Source organism: Carcharhinus amblyrhynchos, chromosome 5 (assembly GCF_965287045.1).
Source record: "Carcharhinus amblyrhynchos chromosome 5, sCarAmb.v2.hapA, whole genome shotgun sequence".
Lineage (NCBI taxonomy): Eukaryota > Metazoa > Chordata > Chondrichthyes > Carcharhiniformes > Carcharhinidae > Carcharhinus > Carcharhinus amblyrhynchos.
In genome coordinates this window covers 13,089,027-13,108,571 of record NC_137328.1, presented here as the reverse complement: position 1 = coordinate 13,108,571, position 19,545 = coordinate 13,089,027, and the positions used below count along the sequence as shown (strand labels likewise).

Sequence of the window (19,545 nt, the reverse complement as noted above, 5' to 3'; positions counted from 1 at the left end):
AACAAGACGTCCCAACTCCTGTATTCAATGTTTTGACCAATGAAACAAACATGCTGAATGCCTTCTTCACCACTCTGTCCACCTGTAACTCCTCTTTCAAGGAGTTATGAGCATATAGCCCTAGATCTCTTTGTTCTGTAACTCTCACCAGCGCCCTACCATTAACTGAGTAAGTCCTACATAAGAACATAAGAAATAGGAGCAGGAGTAGGCCATCTAGCCCTTCAAGCCTGCCCTGCCATTCAATAAGATCATGGCTGATCTATCATGGCTCAGTTCCACTTTCCCGCCCTCTCCCCATAACCCTTAATCCCCTCGCTTATCAAAAACCCATCAACCCACGTCTTAAAAATATTTAGTGAGGCAGCCTCCACCACTTCAACGGGCAGAGAATTCCAGAGATTCACCACCCTTTGAGTGAAGTTCCTCCTCAACTCCGTTCTAAACCCCCCCCCCCCACTTATCTTGAGGCTGTGCCCCCTAGTCCTACTGTCCTTTCTGAGCGGGAAGAGTCTCTCCACCTCTATCCTATCCATCCCATTCATCATCTTATATGTCTCAATGAGATCTCCCCTCATTCTTCTAAACTCTAACGAGTACAAGCCTAGTTTATTCAGCCTCTCCTCATAGCTCAACCCCCTCAACTCCGCCCTGGTTCAGTCTACCAAAATGCACCACCTCGCATTTATCAAATTAAACTCCATCTGCCATTTGTCAGCCCACTAGCCCAATTGATCAAGATCCTATTGCAATCCAAGATAACTTTCTTCATTGTCCACTATCCACCAATCTTGGTGTCATCTGCACTTAGTAACCATGCCTCCTATATTCTCACCCAAATTATTAATATAAATGACAAACAACAGTGGACCCAGCACTGACCCCCTGAGACACACCGCTGGTCACAGGCCTTCAGTTTCAAAAACAACCCTTTATGACCATCCTCTGGCTTCTGTCAAGAAGCCAATTTTGTATCCATTTAGATATCTCACCTTGGATCCTGTGAGATTTAACCTTATGTAACAACCTACCTTGTCAAAGGCCTTGCTAAAGCCTATGTAAACAACATCAATTGCACTGTCCTCATCTACCCTTCTTGGTTACCTCTTCAAGAAACTTAATCAAATTTCTGAGATGTGATTTTTCCTCTTGAGCCTCACTAATGACTTAATGCCTCTACTAATGTAATAGGCAGAGGAATATCATGGAACTGATTTGTATTTGGTTTACTTCATGGATTTTCATTGCAAATTTTCCATTAAGTTTGATACATGGAATCGTTGTGGGTGGAGATTAGGAACAGCAAAGGGAGGAAGACGCTGGTGGGTGTCGTCTATAGGCCCCTGAATAATGATCTGGAGGTGGGGCGGGCTGTTAACGCGCAAATAAGTGCGGCGTGCAGGAATGGGACGGCCGTAGTTATGGGGGATTTCAATCTGCATATTGATTGGTCGACCCATGTTGGACGCGGGGGGCTCGAGGAAGAGTTCTTGGAATGCTGCCGAGATAGTTTCCTCGAACAGTGTGTGTTGGAGCCGACGAGGGAGCGAGCTATCTTGGATCTGGTGCTATGTAATGAGGCGGGTAGAATTAGGGACCTTGTGGTGAAGGATCCTCTTGGGGAGAGTGATCATTGTATGGTGGAGTTTCTGGTGCAGTTGGAGGAGGAGAAAGTGGGTTCCCGGACACGCGTCCTTTGTTTGAATAGAGGGGAGTACGGTAGTATGAGAGAAGAATTGGCGAATGTGGACTGGGGGAGCGCGTTGGAGGGAGGGTCTGTTGAGGAGCAGTGGAGGATCTTTAAGGAGATCTTTCTTGGTGCTCAGCGGAAATTTATTCCAATGGTCAAAAAGGATAGTAGGAGGAGAGGTAATAAGCCGTGGATAATGAAGGAGGTGAAGGAAAGTGTTAAACTAAAAGCGGAGGAATTTAGAGTAGCTAAGAGTAGTGGGCGAGAAGAGGATTGGGAGAAGTTTAAATGTCAACAAAGATTGACAAAGAAGTTGATAAAGAAGGGTAGGAGAAACTATGAAGCTGGGCTAGCGCTTAATATAAAAAAGGATAGCAAGAGTTTTTATAAATATATAGAAAGGAAGAGGCTGGCTAGGGTGAATGTTGGTCCATTAGAGGATGAGAAAGGGGACCTAGTGGTAGGGGATGGGGATATGGCTAAGGTATTGAATAACTTTTTTGTTTCTGTCTTCACGGAGGAGGACGTGAATAATTTGCCGGGTGTTAGCGATGGAAAGGTGGTAGGACTGGAGGGTCTTAATGACATTACTGTTACTAGAGAGGCGGTGCTCGACAGACTGGAGGGGCTGATTGTGGACAAGTCCCCAGGACCAGATGGAATGCATCCGAGGGTTCTGAAAGAAATGGCAGAGGTGATAGCGGATGCCTTGGTGGTTATTTTCCAAACGTCGCTGGATTCCGGGGAAGTGCCGGATGATTGGAAAACGGCTAATGTTACGCCGTTGTTTAAGAAGGGTGCCAGGCAAAAGGCGGGGAATTATAGGCCGGTTAGTTTAATGTCTGTGGTAGGTAAAATGTTAGAATCTGTCATTAAGGAGGAAATTGCGAGGCATCTTGATAGAGCAGACGCAGCACGGTTTCATTAAAGGGAAGTCGTGTCTGACAAATTTACTGGAGTTCTATGAGGATGTGTCTAGGGCGGTGGATAGAGGAGAGCCGGTGGATGTGGTCTTTCTAGATTTTCAGAAGGCGTTTGACAAAGTGCCTCACAAGAGGTTATTGCAGAAGGTCGAGGGACATGGAGTTGGGGGTAGGGTGTTAGCGTGGATAGAGGATTGGTTGTCAAATAGGAGGCAGAGAGTGGGGGTCAACGGGTGCTATTCGGATTGGTGGATGGTGACTAGTGGAGTGCCCCATGGGTCGGTGCTGGGGCCTCAGCTTTTTACCATTTATATAGATGATCTGGAGGAGGGAACCGAGTGTAGGGTGTCGAAATTTGCTGATGACACCAAGATTGGGGGAACGGCAAATTGTGCGGAGGGTGTGGAGAGTCTGCAGAAGGATCTAGATAGGCTGGGCGAATGGGCCAGGAAATGGCAAATGGAATTTAATGTTGGCAAGTGTGAGGTGGTCCACTTTGGTAGGAAGAATGGTAGGAAGGACTATTACTTACGGGGCGAAAAACTGCAACAGGCGACGGTGCAGAGGGACCTCGGGGTCCTTGTGCATGAGTCGCAAAAACCCAGCTTGCAGGTGCAGCAGGCGGTCAGGAAGGCGAATGGGATGCTGGCCTTCATAGCGAAGGGGATTGAATATAAAAGTAGGGAGGTCTTGCTGCAGCTGTATAGGGCATTGGTGAGGCCGCAGCTGGAGTACTGTGTGCAGTTTTGGGCGCCGCACCTGCGCAAAGATATTTTGGCCTTGGAGGGAGTGCAGAGGAGGTTTACTAGGCTGATACCGGAGTTGAGGGGGTTGAGCTATGAGGAGAGGCTGAATAAACTGGGCTTGTACTCATTAGAGTTTAGAAGAATGAGGGGAGATCTTATTGAGACGTATAAGATGATGAATGGGATGGATAGGATAGAGGTGGAAAGACTCTTCCCGCTCAAAAAAGACAGTAGGACTAGGGGGCACAGCCTCAAGATAAAAGGGGGGCGGTTTAGAACGGAGTTGAGGAGGAACTTCTTCACTGAAAGGGTGGTGAATCTCTGGAATTCTCTGCCCGTTGAAGTGGTGGAGGCTGCCTTGCTAAATATTTTTAAGACGCCGGTTGATGGGTTTTTGATAGGAGAGGGGATTAAGGGTTATGGGGAGAGGGCGGGAAAGTGGAACTGAGCAGTGACAGATCAGCCATGATCTTATTGAATGGCGGGGCAGGCTCGAAGGGCTGGATGGCCTACTCCTGCTCCTATTTCTTATGTTCTTATGTTCTTATATTTCTATTGAGCTACTTTGGTTAACAAAATGGGCATGTCATGGTTTCTTTTGTATGCTTTCCCACTTTTTAAAAAAAAATGTAACAGTTACTTTGAAGTGCTTAATTTGGTGTTTGCTAAATTTGCCCTAGTGTCAGGGGGTTAGCAGGGTGAATATGTGTGGTTATGGGAATAAGGCCTGGTTGGGATGTAGTCAGTGCAGGCTCAATGGGCTGAATGGGCTGCACTGGGCTGCACTGTAGGGATTCTATTCTGTGATGTTCCCACAATTCTACACATAATCATCAAATGAGTGACATACCTGGATTTTATGATACTTGTTGAGCAAAGAGGAGTCAGAATTTTTGACTCGATGGTCCATCACTGCAGTTATTTGTAGGAAATGGGATCTGACTGTAAATGCGTGGGCATATATCCCTCAGCTCAGCAGCACTGCAAATGGTAACTCTAGCTGTCATAAAATGACCTCTCTTTTTCCTGAAAGATTTTTCAAGGAACTTCATTTGGGAGTTTGGTAAGATTAGTAACAGTTACATTCTTAGAGCTTTACCAACCATGCTGTATTGAGGCAAAAACAGAAAATGCTGGATAATCTCAGCAGGTCTGACAGTATCTATGGGGAGAGAGTAAAACTAATGTTTCTAGTCTAGATGACCATTTGTCAGAGCTGTACTGTGTTGTATTGAGGCATGGGACCTCTAGACTTGTTTTTTGATGCCATCTCCTTATCCATCTTTACCCTAAATGAGAAATTTTTGAGGAGAATGTTCACTTCGGAAATTGTGAACTTTTTCCTTTGCTAAATGATGTGCAAAATGTGTTTTATTTGTTTTCATCAAATTTGATAAAGACTAACAACCTTGTATAAAATGCCATTAATAGACTGATTACACTTCAGTCGTGGCCTCCAGAAACAAAAGTGGACAGTTATGAAGTAGAACGATTTGATTTGATTTATTATTTTCACATGTATTAATATACAATGAAAGGTATTGTTTCTTGCACGCTATACAGACAAAGAATACCATGCAGAGGGGAAGGAAGGGAGAGAGTGCAGAATGTAGTGTTACAGTCATAGCTAGGGTGTAGAGAAAGATCAACTTAATGCTTGGTAAGTTCATTCAAAAGTCTGACGCTAGTAGGGAAGAAGCTGTTCTTAAGTCGGTTGGTGCGTGACCTCAGACTTTTGTAACTTTTTTTTCCCAGTGGAAGAGAGATTGTCCAGATGAGTGGGGTCCTTAATTTTGCTGCTTGCTTTGTCGAGGCAGTGGGAAGTGTAGACTGAGTCAGTGGATGGGAGGTTGACTTGTGTGATGGATTGGGCTATATTCATGACATTTTGTCGTGCCTTGCGGTCTTGCTCAGAGCAGGAGCCATGCCAAGCTGTGATACAACCAGAAAGAATGCCTTCTATGGTGCATCTTTAAAAGTTGGGAGTGTGGTAGCTGACATGCCAACTTTCCTTAGTCTCCTGTTTGTCAGTGTGGCATTCTTTTAACATGACGTTTGTGTCTTTTTGCTTTAAACATCCACTGTGAATTTGAAAGCATAATAGGTCTCTTCCATTGATTTTCTAGATGCTCAAATACTCCAGGATCACCACATGGAGTGAAACAGGATGGAAGCGAACCATCCAAAGGCCACAATACCTACAACGGATCACAGAAAAATGAAAAACGAGCTGAAAAGAAAACTGAGGAGGCAAGTGGTGCTCTCTGAAGAACTTGTGTATCTAGCACAGCTATTTTGGTACAAATTTTGTTTTTCTTGTTTTCGTCCCCACCCCCAACCACTACCCCGGCCAAAAAAAATCCATTCTCTCATGAGAAGACATCATCACTCGCCCTAAAATAAGTTAAAAGTAAGTCAGTCATTTGATCCTGAGTTGCATTTCTGACCTTATTTTTGTGCCATCACCACAACAACCTACTTCCCTTTCAGTCACATCATTTGATTTTTGCCTCTTGTCTCGGCTCATCTGTTGCTAGAACTCTCATCTGTGCCTTTGTTAACTTTAGTTTGTCTATTCCATTGAACCCCTGGCTGGTGTCCCAGCATTCTACTCCCCCATAAACTTGAGATCATCCAAATTGCTGCTGCTCATATTTTAACTTGTAACAAGTCCTGTCCCCTGATCATCCTTGTGCTCACTGACTTACACTGGTTCTCGGGGTCTGTTCTTATTCTCTTCCCACACCCAGTGGTGCACCAAGGAAGACTTTCATCTGCTCCCATAGGTAGTAATTCCCGCATCAGTTAGTCTGTCACCAGGGCTTGGAGGATGAGGATGCGCAGCTCCACGTCAAGCATGGCTAACCAGGAATCTCTCCTACTCTTACTCTAAGCCATTGACTTGTTTGGAAGGACTTGCAGGTTAACGTTCAACCTGTTTGGTCACATTATGAATGCATCTTTCTTGGTCATCAATTGCAGCATGGGGTGGAACCTAAACCCAGAGGTTTGGCTCAGAGGCAGGGACATGACCTGCTCGGTCAAACAAATTCTCCTCGTTGCTTTCAAGTTCCACCATGGCCTTGCTCTTTCTTATCAGTGTTATCTTCTCCAATCCTACACCCTCCACGACCTCTGCATTCTTCAATTCTGGCCTCTTGTGCATTCCCAATTATAATTGCTCCACCATTGGCAGCTGCAGCTCCAGCTACCTAGATTTCAAGCTCTGGAATTCCATCCCCACCTCCATCTCGATTTCCACTTTTAAGACACTCCTTAAACATACCTGTTGTCAAACTTTTGCACATTTGACCTAATATCTCCCTGTGTAGCTCGGCTCCAATACTTTATTTTATAATACTCTTGTGAATTGGCTAGGGGGCAGTTCATTATGTTAAAGGTGCTACATAAATGAAGCTGTTGTTTTTATGCTGCTCCTTAGATCATAGAATCCCCATGGTGCAGAAGGAGGCCATTCAGCTCAGCGAGTCTGCACCGACCACAATCCCACCCAGGCTCCATCCCTGCAACCCCACTTATTTAGCGTGGCCAATCAACCTAACTCTCACATCTTTGGACTGTGGGAGGAAACCGGTGCACCCGGAGAGATGGTCTTTGTCTGAACCATACTGGGACCAGAGTCCTGGCAAATCGTATATCTAGGACTGTAGATAGGGCTTTAAACTAATTGGGGGGGGCGGGGCGGGGGGGGAATTACAATGTCTAAAGTAAAAGAGAGGGTACGGGCGTGAGAAAATGTTGATGATGTCCCAATAATAAAGGGAGTAGGGGACATGAGAAAGGTTGGTAGCGTTCCTTCAAATAGGGTACAGATAAAGGCTAGGATAAAGACACCTTACCTGAATGCACATAGCATTCGGAACAAAGTGAATGAGCTGGTGGCGCAGATCAGCACAAATGGATATGATCTGATAGCCGTTACGGAAACGTGGTTGCAGGGTGACAGGGACTGGGAGCTGAATGTCCAGGAGTATCAAGTGTTTAGGAAGGATAGAAGGGAGGAAAAAGGGGGTGGGGTAGCCCTGTTGATTAAGGATAGGGCGGTAGTAAGGGAAGATATAGGCTCCAAAGAGCAGAACGTGGAATCGTTGTGGGTGGAGATAAGGAACAGTAAGGGGAGGAAGATGCTGGTGGGTGTGGTCTATAGGCCCACAAATAATAACTTGGAGGTGGGGTGGGCTATAACAAGCAAATAAATGATGCGTGCAGAAATGGAACGGCGATAATTATGGGAGATTTCAATCTGCATATTGATTGGTTGACCCAAGTCAGACGTGGTGGGCTTGAGGAAGATTCTTGGAACGCTGTAGGGATAGTTTCCTTGAACAGTGTGTGATGGAACCAATGAGGGAGCGAGCTATCTTAGATCTGGTGCTGTGTAACGAGGCAGGAAGAATTAGGGATCTTGTTGTGAGGGATCCTCTTGGGACGAGCGATCATTGTATGGTTGAGTTTTTGATGCAGATGGAGGATGAGAAAGTAGGGTCCTGAACCTGTGTCCTCTGTTTGAACAGAGGGGAGTACGATAGGATGAGAGAGGAATTGGCTAATGTAGATTGGGGGCGCAGATTGGCCGGTAGGACGACTGAGGAACAGTGGAGGATCTTTAAGGAGATCTTCTTCGGTGCTTAGCAGAAATATATTCCAATGGCAAAGAAGGAATGTAGGAGAAGGGATAATCAGCCGTGGTTATTGAAGGAAATAAAGGAGAGTATTAAATTAAAAGCTGATGCGTTTAGAGTGGCTAAAAGTAGTGGGCGAGTAGAAGATTGGGAGAGGTTCAAAAATCAACAAAGAATGACTAAGAAGTTGACGAAGGAAGGATAGACTATGAAGCTAAACTAGCACTAAATATAAAAAAGGACAGTAAGAGTTTTTACAAATATATAAAGAGGAGGAGGCTGGCTAGAGTGAATGTTGTACCCTTAGAGGTTGAGGGGGGGATTTAGTGGTCGGAGATGAGGAAATGGCTGAGGCCTTAAATAAGTTTATTGCCTCGGTCTTCATGGAGGAGGACGCGAATAGTTTGCTGGATATTAAAGATAGAAGGATGGTAGGAGTTGAGGGCCTGAATGCGATTACTGTCACTAGAGAGGTAGTGCTTGATCGACTAGCGGGACTGATGGTGGACAAGTCCCCAGGACTGGATGGAATGCATTCCAGGGTTCTGAAGGAAATGGCAGAGGTGATAGTAGATGCCTTAGTGATTATTTACCAAACTTCGCTGGATTCCGGGGAAGTGCCAGAAGATTGGAAAACGGCTAATGTTACGCCACTGTTTAAAAAAGGTAGCAGGCAAAAGGCAGGGAATTATAGGCTGGTTAGTTTACCGTCTGTTTTTGGAAAAATGCTTGAATCCGTCATCAAAGAAGAAATAGCAAGGCACCTGGAAAGGAATGGTTTGATCGAGCAGATGCAGCACGGATTTGTTCAGGGGAAGTCGTGTTTGACGAATTTATTGGATTTCTATGAGGATGTGACTAGTGCGGTAGACAGAGGGGAACCGGTGGATGTGGTGTTTCTCGACTTTCAAAAGGCGTTTGATAAGGTGTCGCACAAAAGGTTGCTTCAGAAGATTAGGGGGCGTGGAGTTGGGGGTAAAGTGTTAGCGTGGATAGAGGATTGGTTGCCTAATAGGAGGCAGAGAGTTGGTGTCAATGGATGCTCCACTAGTCACTAACCGTTAGTGACTAGTGGAGTGCCGCAGGGATCGGTGCTGGGGCCTCAGCTATTTACCATTTATATAGATGATCTGGAGGAGGGGGCTGAGTGTAGGGTGATGAAATTTGCTGATGACACAAAGATAAGTGGAAAAGCAAATTGTGCAGAGGGTGTGGAAAGTCTGCAGAGGAATCTGGATAGGCTGAGCGAGTGGGTGAGGACCTGGCAGATGGAGTACAATGTTAGCAAGTGTGAGGTTATCCACTTTGGCAGGAATAATAGTAGGAGGGATTACTATTTAAAGGGCGAAAAGCTGCAGCATGCTACAGTGCGGAGGGACCTGGGGGTCCTTGTGCATGAGTCGCAAAAACCCAGTCTACAGGTGATCAAGAAGGCGAATGGGATGCTGCCCTTTATAGCAAGGGGGATAGAATATAAAAGCAGGGAGGTCATGCTGCAAGTGTACAGGGCACTGGTGAGGCCGCAGCTGGGGTACTGTGTGCAGTTTTGGCCGCCGCACTTGCGCGAGGATATTTTGGCCTTGGAGGGAGTGCACAGAATGTTCACTGGGCTGATACCGGGGATGAGGGGGTTAGACTATGAAGAGAGACTAAATAGACTGGGTCTGTACTCGTTGGAGTTTAGAAGGATGAGGGGGCATCTTATAGTGACGTATAAGATAATGAAAGGGATGGATAGGGTAGAGGTAGAGAGATTCTTCCCGCTCAGAAAGGACAGCAGGACTAGAGGACACAGCCTCAAGATAAGGGCGGGGGGGGGCGCAGTTTAGATTGGAGTTGAGGAGGAACTTCTTCACTCAAAGGGTGGTGAATCTCTGGAATTCTCTGCCTGTTGAAGTGGTGGAGGCTACCTCGCTAAATATATTTAAGACACAGGTAGATAGGTTTTTGACAGACAAGGGAATTAAGGGTTATGGGGAGACAGTGGGAAAGTGGAACTGATCCACTTCATATCAGCCATGATCTTATTGAATGGTGGAACAGGCTTGAAGGGCTAGATGGCCTACTCCTGCTCCTATTTCTTATGTTCCTAGGGAACCCACAGAGACACAGGGGGAATGTGCAAACTCCACACAGACAGTGACCCGAGGCCGACATTGAACATGGGTCTCTGGCGCTTTGAGGTACATAAGAACATAAGAACATAAGAAATAGGAGCAGGAGTAGGCCATCTAGCCCTTCGAGCCTGCCCCGCCATTCAATAAGATCATGGCTGATCTGTTGTGGCTCAGTTCCACTTTCCCGCCCTCTCCCCATAACCCTTAATCCCCTCTCTTATCAAGAACCCATCAACCCGCTTCTTAAAAATATTTAGCGAGGCAGCCTCCACCACTTCAACGGGCAGAGAATTCCAGAGATTCACCACCCTTTGAGTGAAGAAGTTCCTCCTCAACTCCGTTCTAAACCGCCTCCCCTTTATCTTGAGGCTGTGCCCCCTAGTCCTACTGTCTTTTTTGAGCGGGAAGAGTCTCTCCACCTCTATCCTATCCATCCCATTCATCATCTTATACGTCTCAATGAGATCTCCCCTCATTCTTCTAAACTCTAACGAGTACAAGCCTAGTTTATTCAGCCTCTCCTCATAGCTCAATCCCCTCAACTCCGGTATCAGCCTAGTAAACCTCCTCTGCACTCCCTGTAGCAGTGCAAACCACTGTGCTGCCCTTGTTCTGTTTTGCAAATTTGCATTTCTAACAATGATTCTTGAATAGTGAGCTTAGATGTCCCTTTAACTCCCTGAATGCAGAGTCACCCAGAGTGGTAGTGCTTCCACCTCACCCCAAATAAATGGGATAATTCAACTGATGGATTTAACCTCAGCGGGTGAGGATGGCATTCCACCAGGCCAGTGTGTACGATTTATTTCACAGAGGCCATACAACTCCCAACAGTAGATGAAGTAGAGTTGATGTATTTTGCACAATTAGTGTTGTTCCTACTCTGAGATCAATTACACGTTGTTACAGTTCCTTATGATCAGTGGTTATTTAGTTTAATTTAGGTTCAGACAGGTCTCGTTAGCCAAGTGGTCAGAATTAGGTTGTCATTTTTACTGTGTGGAATCTGTGAGTACCTCAAGTTATATTCCTTGTTTAGACCAAGTGACCTTGATTATTCTAATTGTAAAGGGATTTAAACATCAAGTGACTGAACACCAAATATTAAGTGAATGAATAGTTAAATGCTGCCGTGTTGTAGGGAAGAAGTACTTAGATAAACCAGGGATCATTCCCTTATTCTATAATTGCTTCATGGGTTTCTGTCAGTTGGCATCCTGCTGCTATATTAAGCAATGTTGCAGCATGGAAAACTCCCAACACTTTTGCTAAACATTGCTGTTTGAATTTAATAGTAGAACTTGATGGCCTTTGGCAGATTGTCTTATAGTTGATGCATCTTTCTGCATTTGCAGCACCTCAGTATGTTTCTCAGGAGATGCGGGATTAATAAGAAAGGATGATGTCAATCCATCGAAGTTTGTAGCACAAAAGAGAGCTATTTGATTCACTGTAACTGTGGTGATTACCGAAAAATAATCTCACTACCCTGTTGTTTTACATAAGAACATAAGAAATAGGAGCAGGAGTAGGCCATCCAGCCCTTCGAGCCTGCCCCACCATTCAATAAGATCATGGCTGATCTGTCATGGCTCAGTTCCACATTCCCGCCCTTTCCCCATAACCCTTAATCCCCTCTCTTATCAAAAACCCATCAACCCGCGTCTTAAAAATATTTAGCGAGGTAGCCTCTACCACTTCAACGGGCAGAGAATTCCAAAGATTCACCACCCATTGAGTGAAGAAGTTCCTCCTCAACTCCGTTCTAAACCACCGCCGCTGCCGTGCCCCCCCCCCCCCCCCCCTTTATCTTGAGGCTGTGCCCTCTAGTCCTACTGTCCTTTCTAAGCGGGAAGAGTCTCTCCACCTCTATCCTATCCATCCCATTCATCATCTTATATGTCTCAATGAGATCTCCCCTCATTCTTCTAAACTCTAACGAGTACAAGCCTAGTTTATTCAGCCTCTCCTCATAGCTCAAGCCCCTCAACTCCGGTATCAGCCTAGTAAACCTCCTTTGCACTCCCTCCAAGGCCAAAATATCCTTGTGTAAGTACGGCGCCCAAAACTGCACACACTACTCCAGCTGCGGCCTCACCAATGCCCTATACAGCTTTCTTCATGTCAACTTTTCTTTGCTTCAAATGTTTATCTGTACTTCCCTGAAAAGATTCACCAATCTCCAACTCAACTATTCCCCATGACAAAGCATTCCATGCATGAACAACCATCTATAAATTCTGCGCAGCCCAATTTGTAGTACAGCGGTTAGCGCTGCAGCCTCACAGCCAGGGACCCAGGTTCAGTTCCAGCTACTGTTCTTCATGCGTCTGCGTGGATTCTGGTTTCCTAGTCCAAAGATGCTCAGGTTAGGTGGATTGGCCATGCTAAGTTGCTCCTTCGTGTCCAAAGATGTATAGGTTAGGTGGATTAGCTGTGGTAGATGTGTGGGGTTACGGAGATAGGGCAGAGGGGAGGTACCTGAGTGGGATGCTGTTTTGGAGAGTTGGTGCAGACTCAATGGACTGAATGGCGCCTTTCTGTACTGTAGGGATTCTAGGATTATATTAATCTTTTGCTTAATGTATACACATTTTATACATTTATCCCTCCCACTCATTCTGTTAAGGGTAATGGTTTTATGTTAAGTGGTTGAATAAAATTAGGCCCCAGAAAATGAGTGTAATGGCTCAGGCCCTGAGTGTAAACAGTGTTGTTTGTTTGTGTGTGTTGTCAACGTATTGATCCCTATTAACGATCCAATTGAGTTTTTCCTCTTATGGCATACTCCGTAAAGTCAAAACTTAGGATCTTGTTTCATCCAACAATACTAATTGTCCAGACATAGTTCATCATAGTATTAGCTGGAGTTTTCACTTGACTAAGAATGACAGTTCAAAATAAATGTATTATCCTCTATCTTGAGACTCAGTGGAGCACTAAATTGGCGTGCAAAATTGTCAGCTGAATTTACTTGAGAGACTGATGTAATGAAGATCTCATCTCACTAACTGCTCTGAGGGTCGAAGTAAATTAAATTTAGGTAGTCCCAGTGCTATGGATTCATCATACAAATCTGTTCAAATTCGGGCACAACATTGTCAGTTTCACTCGGATGGACAATCCGGATGGAATATGTGGTTTTTTGTTCCTTGGGGTGCTCAGAAAATTGAGTTAAAAGTGATTATTGGGACAGAGTATATTGAGCTTCACTAGGTATTTTGCCATCCATGACCATTTGAAGGCTTGATTCTGTCACTGAATGAAAAAAATACGTAAGTGCAAATTTTTATTGCCTTTTCCAAAAAAAAAGTGCGTATGTTTTTCTACGCTTATTTGAACATTTGGCTGAGAGAGCATTAAACATCTACTCGTTCCCTTTGCACAGATATAAACCTAATCAAGTCACTTGTGTATATTTACTTGTAATGAATGCCATTGGTTTAGGAACTTGCATGAAAACTAAACTTGCAAGTACAGGTTTGACAAATCACTTGATGTCTACATCTAACATCTTTTATTGAAAATTCGTACTGTCACATGTAGGACTTGTCGTTTTAAATAGAAAACAATAAACAAGCAAGCATTTCACACCACACTTGCCGCTGGCAATTGAAACATTTTTTCGTTTTTGTTAGCAGCGTGTGACCAAGAAGAGAGGTTGGCCAAAGGGCAAAAAACGCAAAAAGAATATACCCAATGGCCCCAAAGCTCCACTGACAGGCTACATGCGATTCTTGAATGAACGGCGAGAACAGTTACGGGCACAGCAACCAGATTTGCCTTTTCCAGAAATCACCAAGACTTTGGGAAGTGAATGGAGCAAACTTCCACCTGAGGATAAACAGGTTAGTGGCATTTAATGTACTATTCAGCTATGGCACAGTTAATAAGGGTCATTCGGCATGAATTTGCTGAAGGCAAATCACGTAAGTGGATTCTTTGACAAAGTAACAGAGAGGGTCAATGCAGGTAGCATAGTAGATGCTGTATATCTACTCTTTCAAATGACTTTTGACAAAACTCTTAACGGACATAATTGGAAAACAGAAACACATGCTACTCAGTGATGGTGGTCATTTGGGTGTGTAATTAGCTAAGGGATAAGAGGCAGAGAGAAGTGTGAACTGATTTTTTTTTTGACTGCTAAAAGTCATTTTAGACCCAAAACATTTTTTTTTTGATGTGGGTTCTGCTGAAGTTGCAACTCTTATTTAGCACAGGCAATCACTCAAACCAGCCTCCCATTCATTGACACTGTCTACACTTCCCACTGCCTCGGAAAAACAGCCAGCAATCGAGGACCCATGCGCCCCTGGCGTACTTTCTTCGACCTTCTTCCATCAGGAAAAGTTTGAGGACACGTACCAACCAACTCAAGACTGACTTCTTCCCAGCAGACGTTTGAATGAACTTACCTCGCATTAAGTTGATCTTTCTCTGCACTCTAGCTATGACTGTAACATTACATTCTGCACTCTCTCCTTCTCCATGAATGGTGTGCTTTGTCTGTATAGTGCACAAGAAACAATATTTTTCACTAATACATGTAATAATAAATCAAATCAAAGATTTATTTTTTTCAACCCCTTCGTTTTAAATATCAGAATCAGAACCGTTTCCCAATTGTTGACAAGAATGTCTCATGGCTCTTGAACTAAAACTCGGTTAAAAAAAACTTCTCAAGATGTTCACTCCGTTAGCAAGGACAGTACTTATTGCCCATCCGTCGCTTTCTTTGAAAAGATAATGGGTGAGCCTTTAGCTTGAACTGTTGCAGAAATTGGCTACTCTCAAAACAGTTTGGATCTGTTGTATTGGGTGGACAGACGGGGCTATAGCACAGCAGTTTTACTTTTGGGCTTGTACTTCATAGGCCTACACTAGTGCTCTGGAGATGTGTGATCAAATTCCATCATGGTAGCTGGCTAATTGAAATTCAGTTAATTCAGTAAATATTCAATAATCAGCTAGTGTCAGTGATGTGAATGTGGAACTTCCTGATTCTCGTACAGATTTAGACTAATTTCCTTGAGACAAAGAAATCTGTCTTACTACCAAGAGTCTGATGTGGGTCCAGCCCCACAATAATGTGGTGGTGTCTTTAGCTGCCTGCCAAAATGGTCCAGCAAGACACTCAGCTATATCAGACCATTACATAGTCTAATAAAAATAAAAGTGAGTGAGTCACATGCCACCAGCCCAGGTAACGGACATGATAAAGGCACAGCCAGCCCATCAGCCGTACCATTTCTCCTCACTACCATCTATGAATTTTTGCCAAAACTGGGAGAGGTGTCCCACAGACTAGTCAAGCATCAGCCTGATGAAATCATATCATTCACCCCTCTCCTATCACCTTCCTTAGATATGTGTGGGCAGGACAGACCCTCCGTAGATATGGCAGCATAGTTTGGAATGTGTGGCCCTGGGAGCTTTCAACATTATTTCTTGACCCCTAAGTGGCATATCGGCAGCAGGTTGTACATTGGCTGAGGGGGAATGGACATTTTCTTGCCTGTGAATCAGTACTCCTCCATATTGAATGCCACTTGAAGGAAGCACCGAGCACAGCAGGAATATTGAATGAGCTCTGATTCGGGAACTTCAGTGTCCATCACCAGAAGTAGCTGACAGAGCTGGCTGAGACTTGAAGGGCACGTCAGCCAAACTGGTCAAAGACGAATGAACCAACATGAGGGAAAAAATATGATTTAATCTCAGCCTTACCAATCTACTGTTACAAGGGCATCTATCCATGGCAGTATTGGTTGGAACGATTACTGCACAATCGTGGAGATCAAATCCCATCTTCTCACTGAGCTCACTCCGTTGTGTTGTTTGGTACTTTAATTGTGCTAAATCGGATGGATTCAGAACAGTTCTTGCAGCTCAGAACTAGACATTGGTGAGGCCTTTGGGCCATTCACAGCAGCAGAATTGCATTCCACTACAATCTATAACCTGATAACTTGGCAAATCCCTCAGTCTACTGTTACCATCATGTTAGGGACCAACTCTAACTCAATGAGGGGCGCAGGAGAGCAGCACTAGGCATATCTGCAAATGAAATGCCAAGCTACAGCATAGGATGACCTGCATCCTAAACAATGCACAGTATGCCGTAGAGCTAATCTACCCCACAACCAGTGAATCGGATCAAAGCTCTGCCATTTCAGTCAGGAATGACAATGGACAGTTGAACAATGAACTGGAGGATGTCCTCGGTCTTCAGCCAACTCCATTCACTCCATACCATGTCAAGAAATGGTTAAAGGCCCAGGATGCAACTAAGACTATTGGCCCTGCTGACACCCCTGCCATTGTACTGAAGACATGTGTTCCAGAGCTAGCTACTGTAGTTCTACAATTCTGGCATCTACCTGACGAGGGGAAAATGCCCCCCGTGTATGCTGTTTACAGGAGGTAGGACAAGTCCAATAATGACCCAGTCATCCTGCTCTCAATCACCAAGAAAGCTGTGAAAAGTGTCATTGACAGTGCTATTGAGCAGCACTTACTTGGAACTAATTTGCTAACTATGGCCAGTATGGGTTTTGCCAGGAACACTTAGCTCCAGACCTCATTATAGTCTTTAAACAAGGATGGATAAAAGAATTGAATTCCAAGCATGCGCTGAGAGTGACACACCTTGACATCTAAGCAACATTTGACTGAGTGTAGCATCAAAGAGTTCTTGCAACATTTGGTAAATATTTTCACTGGTTGGAATCTAGCACAAAGAGTGATGGTTGTCGTTGCAGGCCAATCATCTCAGCTCCAGGAATCATTGCAGGAGTTCTTCAGGGTAGTGTTTTAGGTTCAACAATTTCTGTTGCTTCATTACTGACATTCTGTCCCCATTAACTCAGAAGTGCAGGTGTTCACTGGTGCAGTGTTCAGTCCACTTGCTACTCTTCAGACACTGAAAGAGTCTGTGCCCACGTGCAGCAAGACCTGGACAATATTTCAGGTTTGAACTGATGAGTAAAAAGTAGTATTTGTATCGTAGAAGTCCCAGGCAGTGACCATCTCCAACAATAAAGAATCCAACTTAACATTCAGTGGCATTATTCTTTCCGATTCTCGCCATCAGTGTCCTGAGGATTTTTATTGACCAGAACTGGACCAGCCACATTAATGTTGTGACTACATCTGGATTTGAATATTGCAGTGCTCTCCTGGCTAACCTCTCATTTTCCAACATCCATTAACTTGAGCTGTTCCCAAACTCTGTGGCCACATCCTAACTTGCCCAAGTTCTAATCATCTAACCTCCTTGTGCTAGTTGACCACCATTGGCTGTGGCCCAGCATGATTTCGTTTTAAAATTCTCATCCCTATGTTAAAAGCCCTCTGTGGCCCTTTTGTTCCCTCATCTTCGTAACCACCTCCAGTACTGCTGTCCTCCAACTCTTCTTACCTTTTGTGCTAGCGTGAATTTCTTATTTTCTACACATTATGCTCTCTCTCTTGATCTGTCTATTCTGGTTACTCACAGTGAGGCAAGAGTGATTTAATGCAACTCCTGGCTATTTAATGATTTGATTACTGTATTTTAGCTTGCATTCACTATAGTCAATACCACAACTTTTATTGATAAGTTTTATTTTTTCTGAGGTTTATTCTTAACCTGTGCAGCCGAAGTGCTTTGAAATGGTGAGATGTTTTCTATTGCCCGTGAGTTAAAAGCAGCATGTTCCAGCTATGGGAATCAGTGGAATCTTGATCCCTTCTGTATATTTTTTCATGAAGGTCTTTTGTTCATTTTCAAGTGCTACCTAGATGAAGCTGAACGGGCGAAACAACAATACATGAAAGAGCTGCAGGAGTATCAGCAAACTGAAGCTTACAAAATGAGCACGATTGCAGTGCAGGAAAAGAAGTTGCGAAAAGGTAGCCCTTCTTTGTTTTCTTTATCATCAATATGATATACTAACTGCAAAATATATAATTTAAGAACTGGATTGTGAGTAGCTTACTAAAAATAGATGTTTACTGATGCGTATCTTTTCATTGTATGTCAGATTGCAAAAGAAAAAAACCTAAGGTACAGTAAGACACTGGTGGAAATTTTATGGATCAATGTTTTTCCATGATTGTGCGTTTCTCAATGAACTAGCATTCTGTGCTTTTTTTCTTTCAGAATCCACTCATTCAATGTCAAATGGCATGCACGCAGAGGTAAGGGATTTCAGAATTTGTTTCTTTATTAGAGCAAACAGCCTAATTAAATTTTTATTTAAAAGGACTTTATTTTAAGCTGCTTTTTCATCTTCACAGTGTGCTGTTTCTGCTTATGGTTTTTTTTTTAATTCGTTCATATTATTTTGGGATTGTAATGCATACAGGTCGTATGCATTACAATCTGCATTCAGTATTGACACACTGTCTTTAAGCTGTAGCTTAGGTGGGTAGCTACAACATCTAGCTCCCTTAGTCGCGCAGTAATTGACTTTGTACTATAAAAACTGACTCCAGATGGCTCTATAACACAAGTTAATTTTGCCTTGCAAGAGAGACTCCAGACAAAAAAATGTAAATGTTTCAGCTAAGAAGGACAATCGTAATCTTTTCTTCTATACAAAACAATGACCTTGAAGTCGACTATAGCGGTGGCACATACTTGTTCCTGCTGAAGAGAGCACTTAACCAGTGCAGTTAGGCCAAAAGTATAAAAGGCTGAAAAAACGGTACAAGGTTCTATTTAAGATTCATCTCCCATGGCCATAGGAATGAACTATAATAATGCGCAAACCAGTTCCAAAAGAATTGGATATTCAGCCAGCTTTCAGGCTAAGAAACAAAACCTTGTATGTTAAACATATTTTCAATTTTTACAATAAAGAACCTTCTCTTTGAGTAAATTTGCCTGCTTTCTTCTCTCAGAAGAACGACAGCGAGCAGCAAGGAAGAATGTCTATGTTTAATATTCCAATATTTACAGAAGAGTTTCTTGATCATAACAAAGGTAACCTTGATTTTTGGTTTTTCTCAGTTGTGAATTCAAATACTTGAAGGAAAATAAAACTAAAGCTGCATTTCTGTATTGCCAAGCATGTGGAAAAAATGACTTGACATTTAAAACACTGAGACAAGGAGGTGATTTTTATGGCTGGTTTTAATTAAGAAACAAGAGGTGGAGAGTTGGACATGTTTAAAATGGAATTTTTGGAAATTGAGATTTCAGTGGCTGAAGGCCTGGCCATGAATGATGGGGATGAAAGGGGCAGTGTGTATAAGGCTGAATTCAGGGGAAGAAGGTAAAAGAGTAGAGAGATAGCAGCAATGAGACAATGAAGAAATTTCTACACCAGGATGTAACTATTAAAATTGAAGCATTAAAGGGACCAAGGGTCAGTTTTTAAAAAAAATTTGTTCATGGGGCGTGGGCATCGCTGGGTAGGACTATATTTGAAGCCCATC

General features: G+C 43.7%; 1 protein-coding gene across 4 annotated transcripts in view; it reads left to right on the top strand.

The window, feature by feature from the left end:
- LOC145342900 (SWI/SNF-related matrix-associated actin-dependent regulator of chromatin subfamily E member 1-related-like) overlaps positions 1 to 19,545 on the top strand; it is a 43,702-nt gene that overhangs the window by 8,282 nt on the left and 15,875 nt on the right. For 3 of the 4 annotated variants that reach the window (XM_080188478.1, XM_080188475.1, XM_080188477.1), the window contains exons 3-7: positions 5,486 to 5,609; positions 13,758 to 13,967; positions 17,895 to 18,015; positions 18,266 to 18,303; positions 19,009 to 19,090. In XM_080188478.1, coding sequence (XP_080044604.1) covers positions 5,486 to 5,609; positions 13,758 to 13,967; positions 17,895 to 18,015; positions 18,266 to 18,303; positions 19,009 to 19,090 — 575 coding nt within the window. The remainder of the gene's footprint in view (positions 1 to 5,485; positions 5,610 to 13,757; positions 13,968 to 17,894; positions 18,016 to 18,265; positions 18,304 to 19,008; positions 19,091 to 19,545) is intronic. The other variant, XM_080188476.1, reaches the window with a different exon arrangement.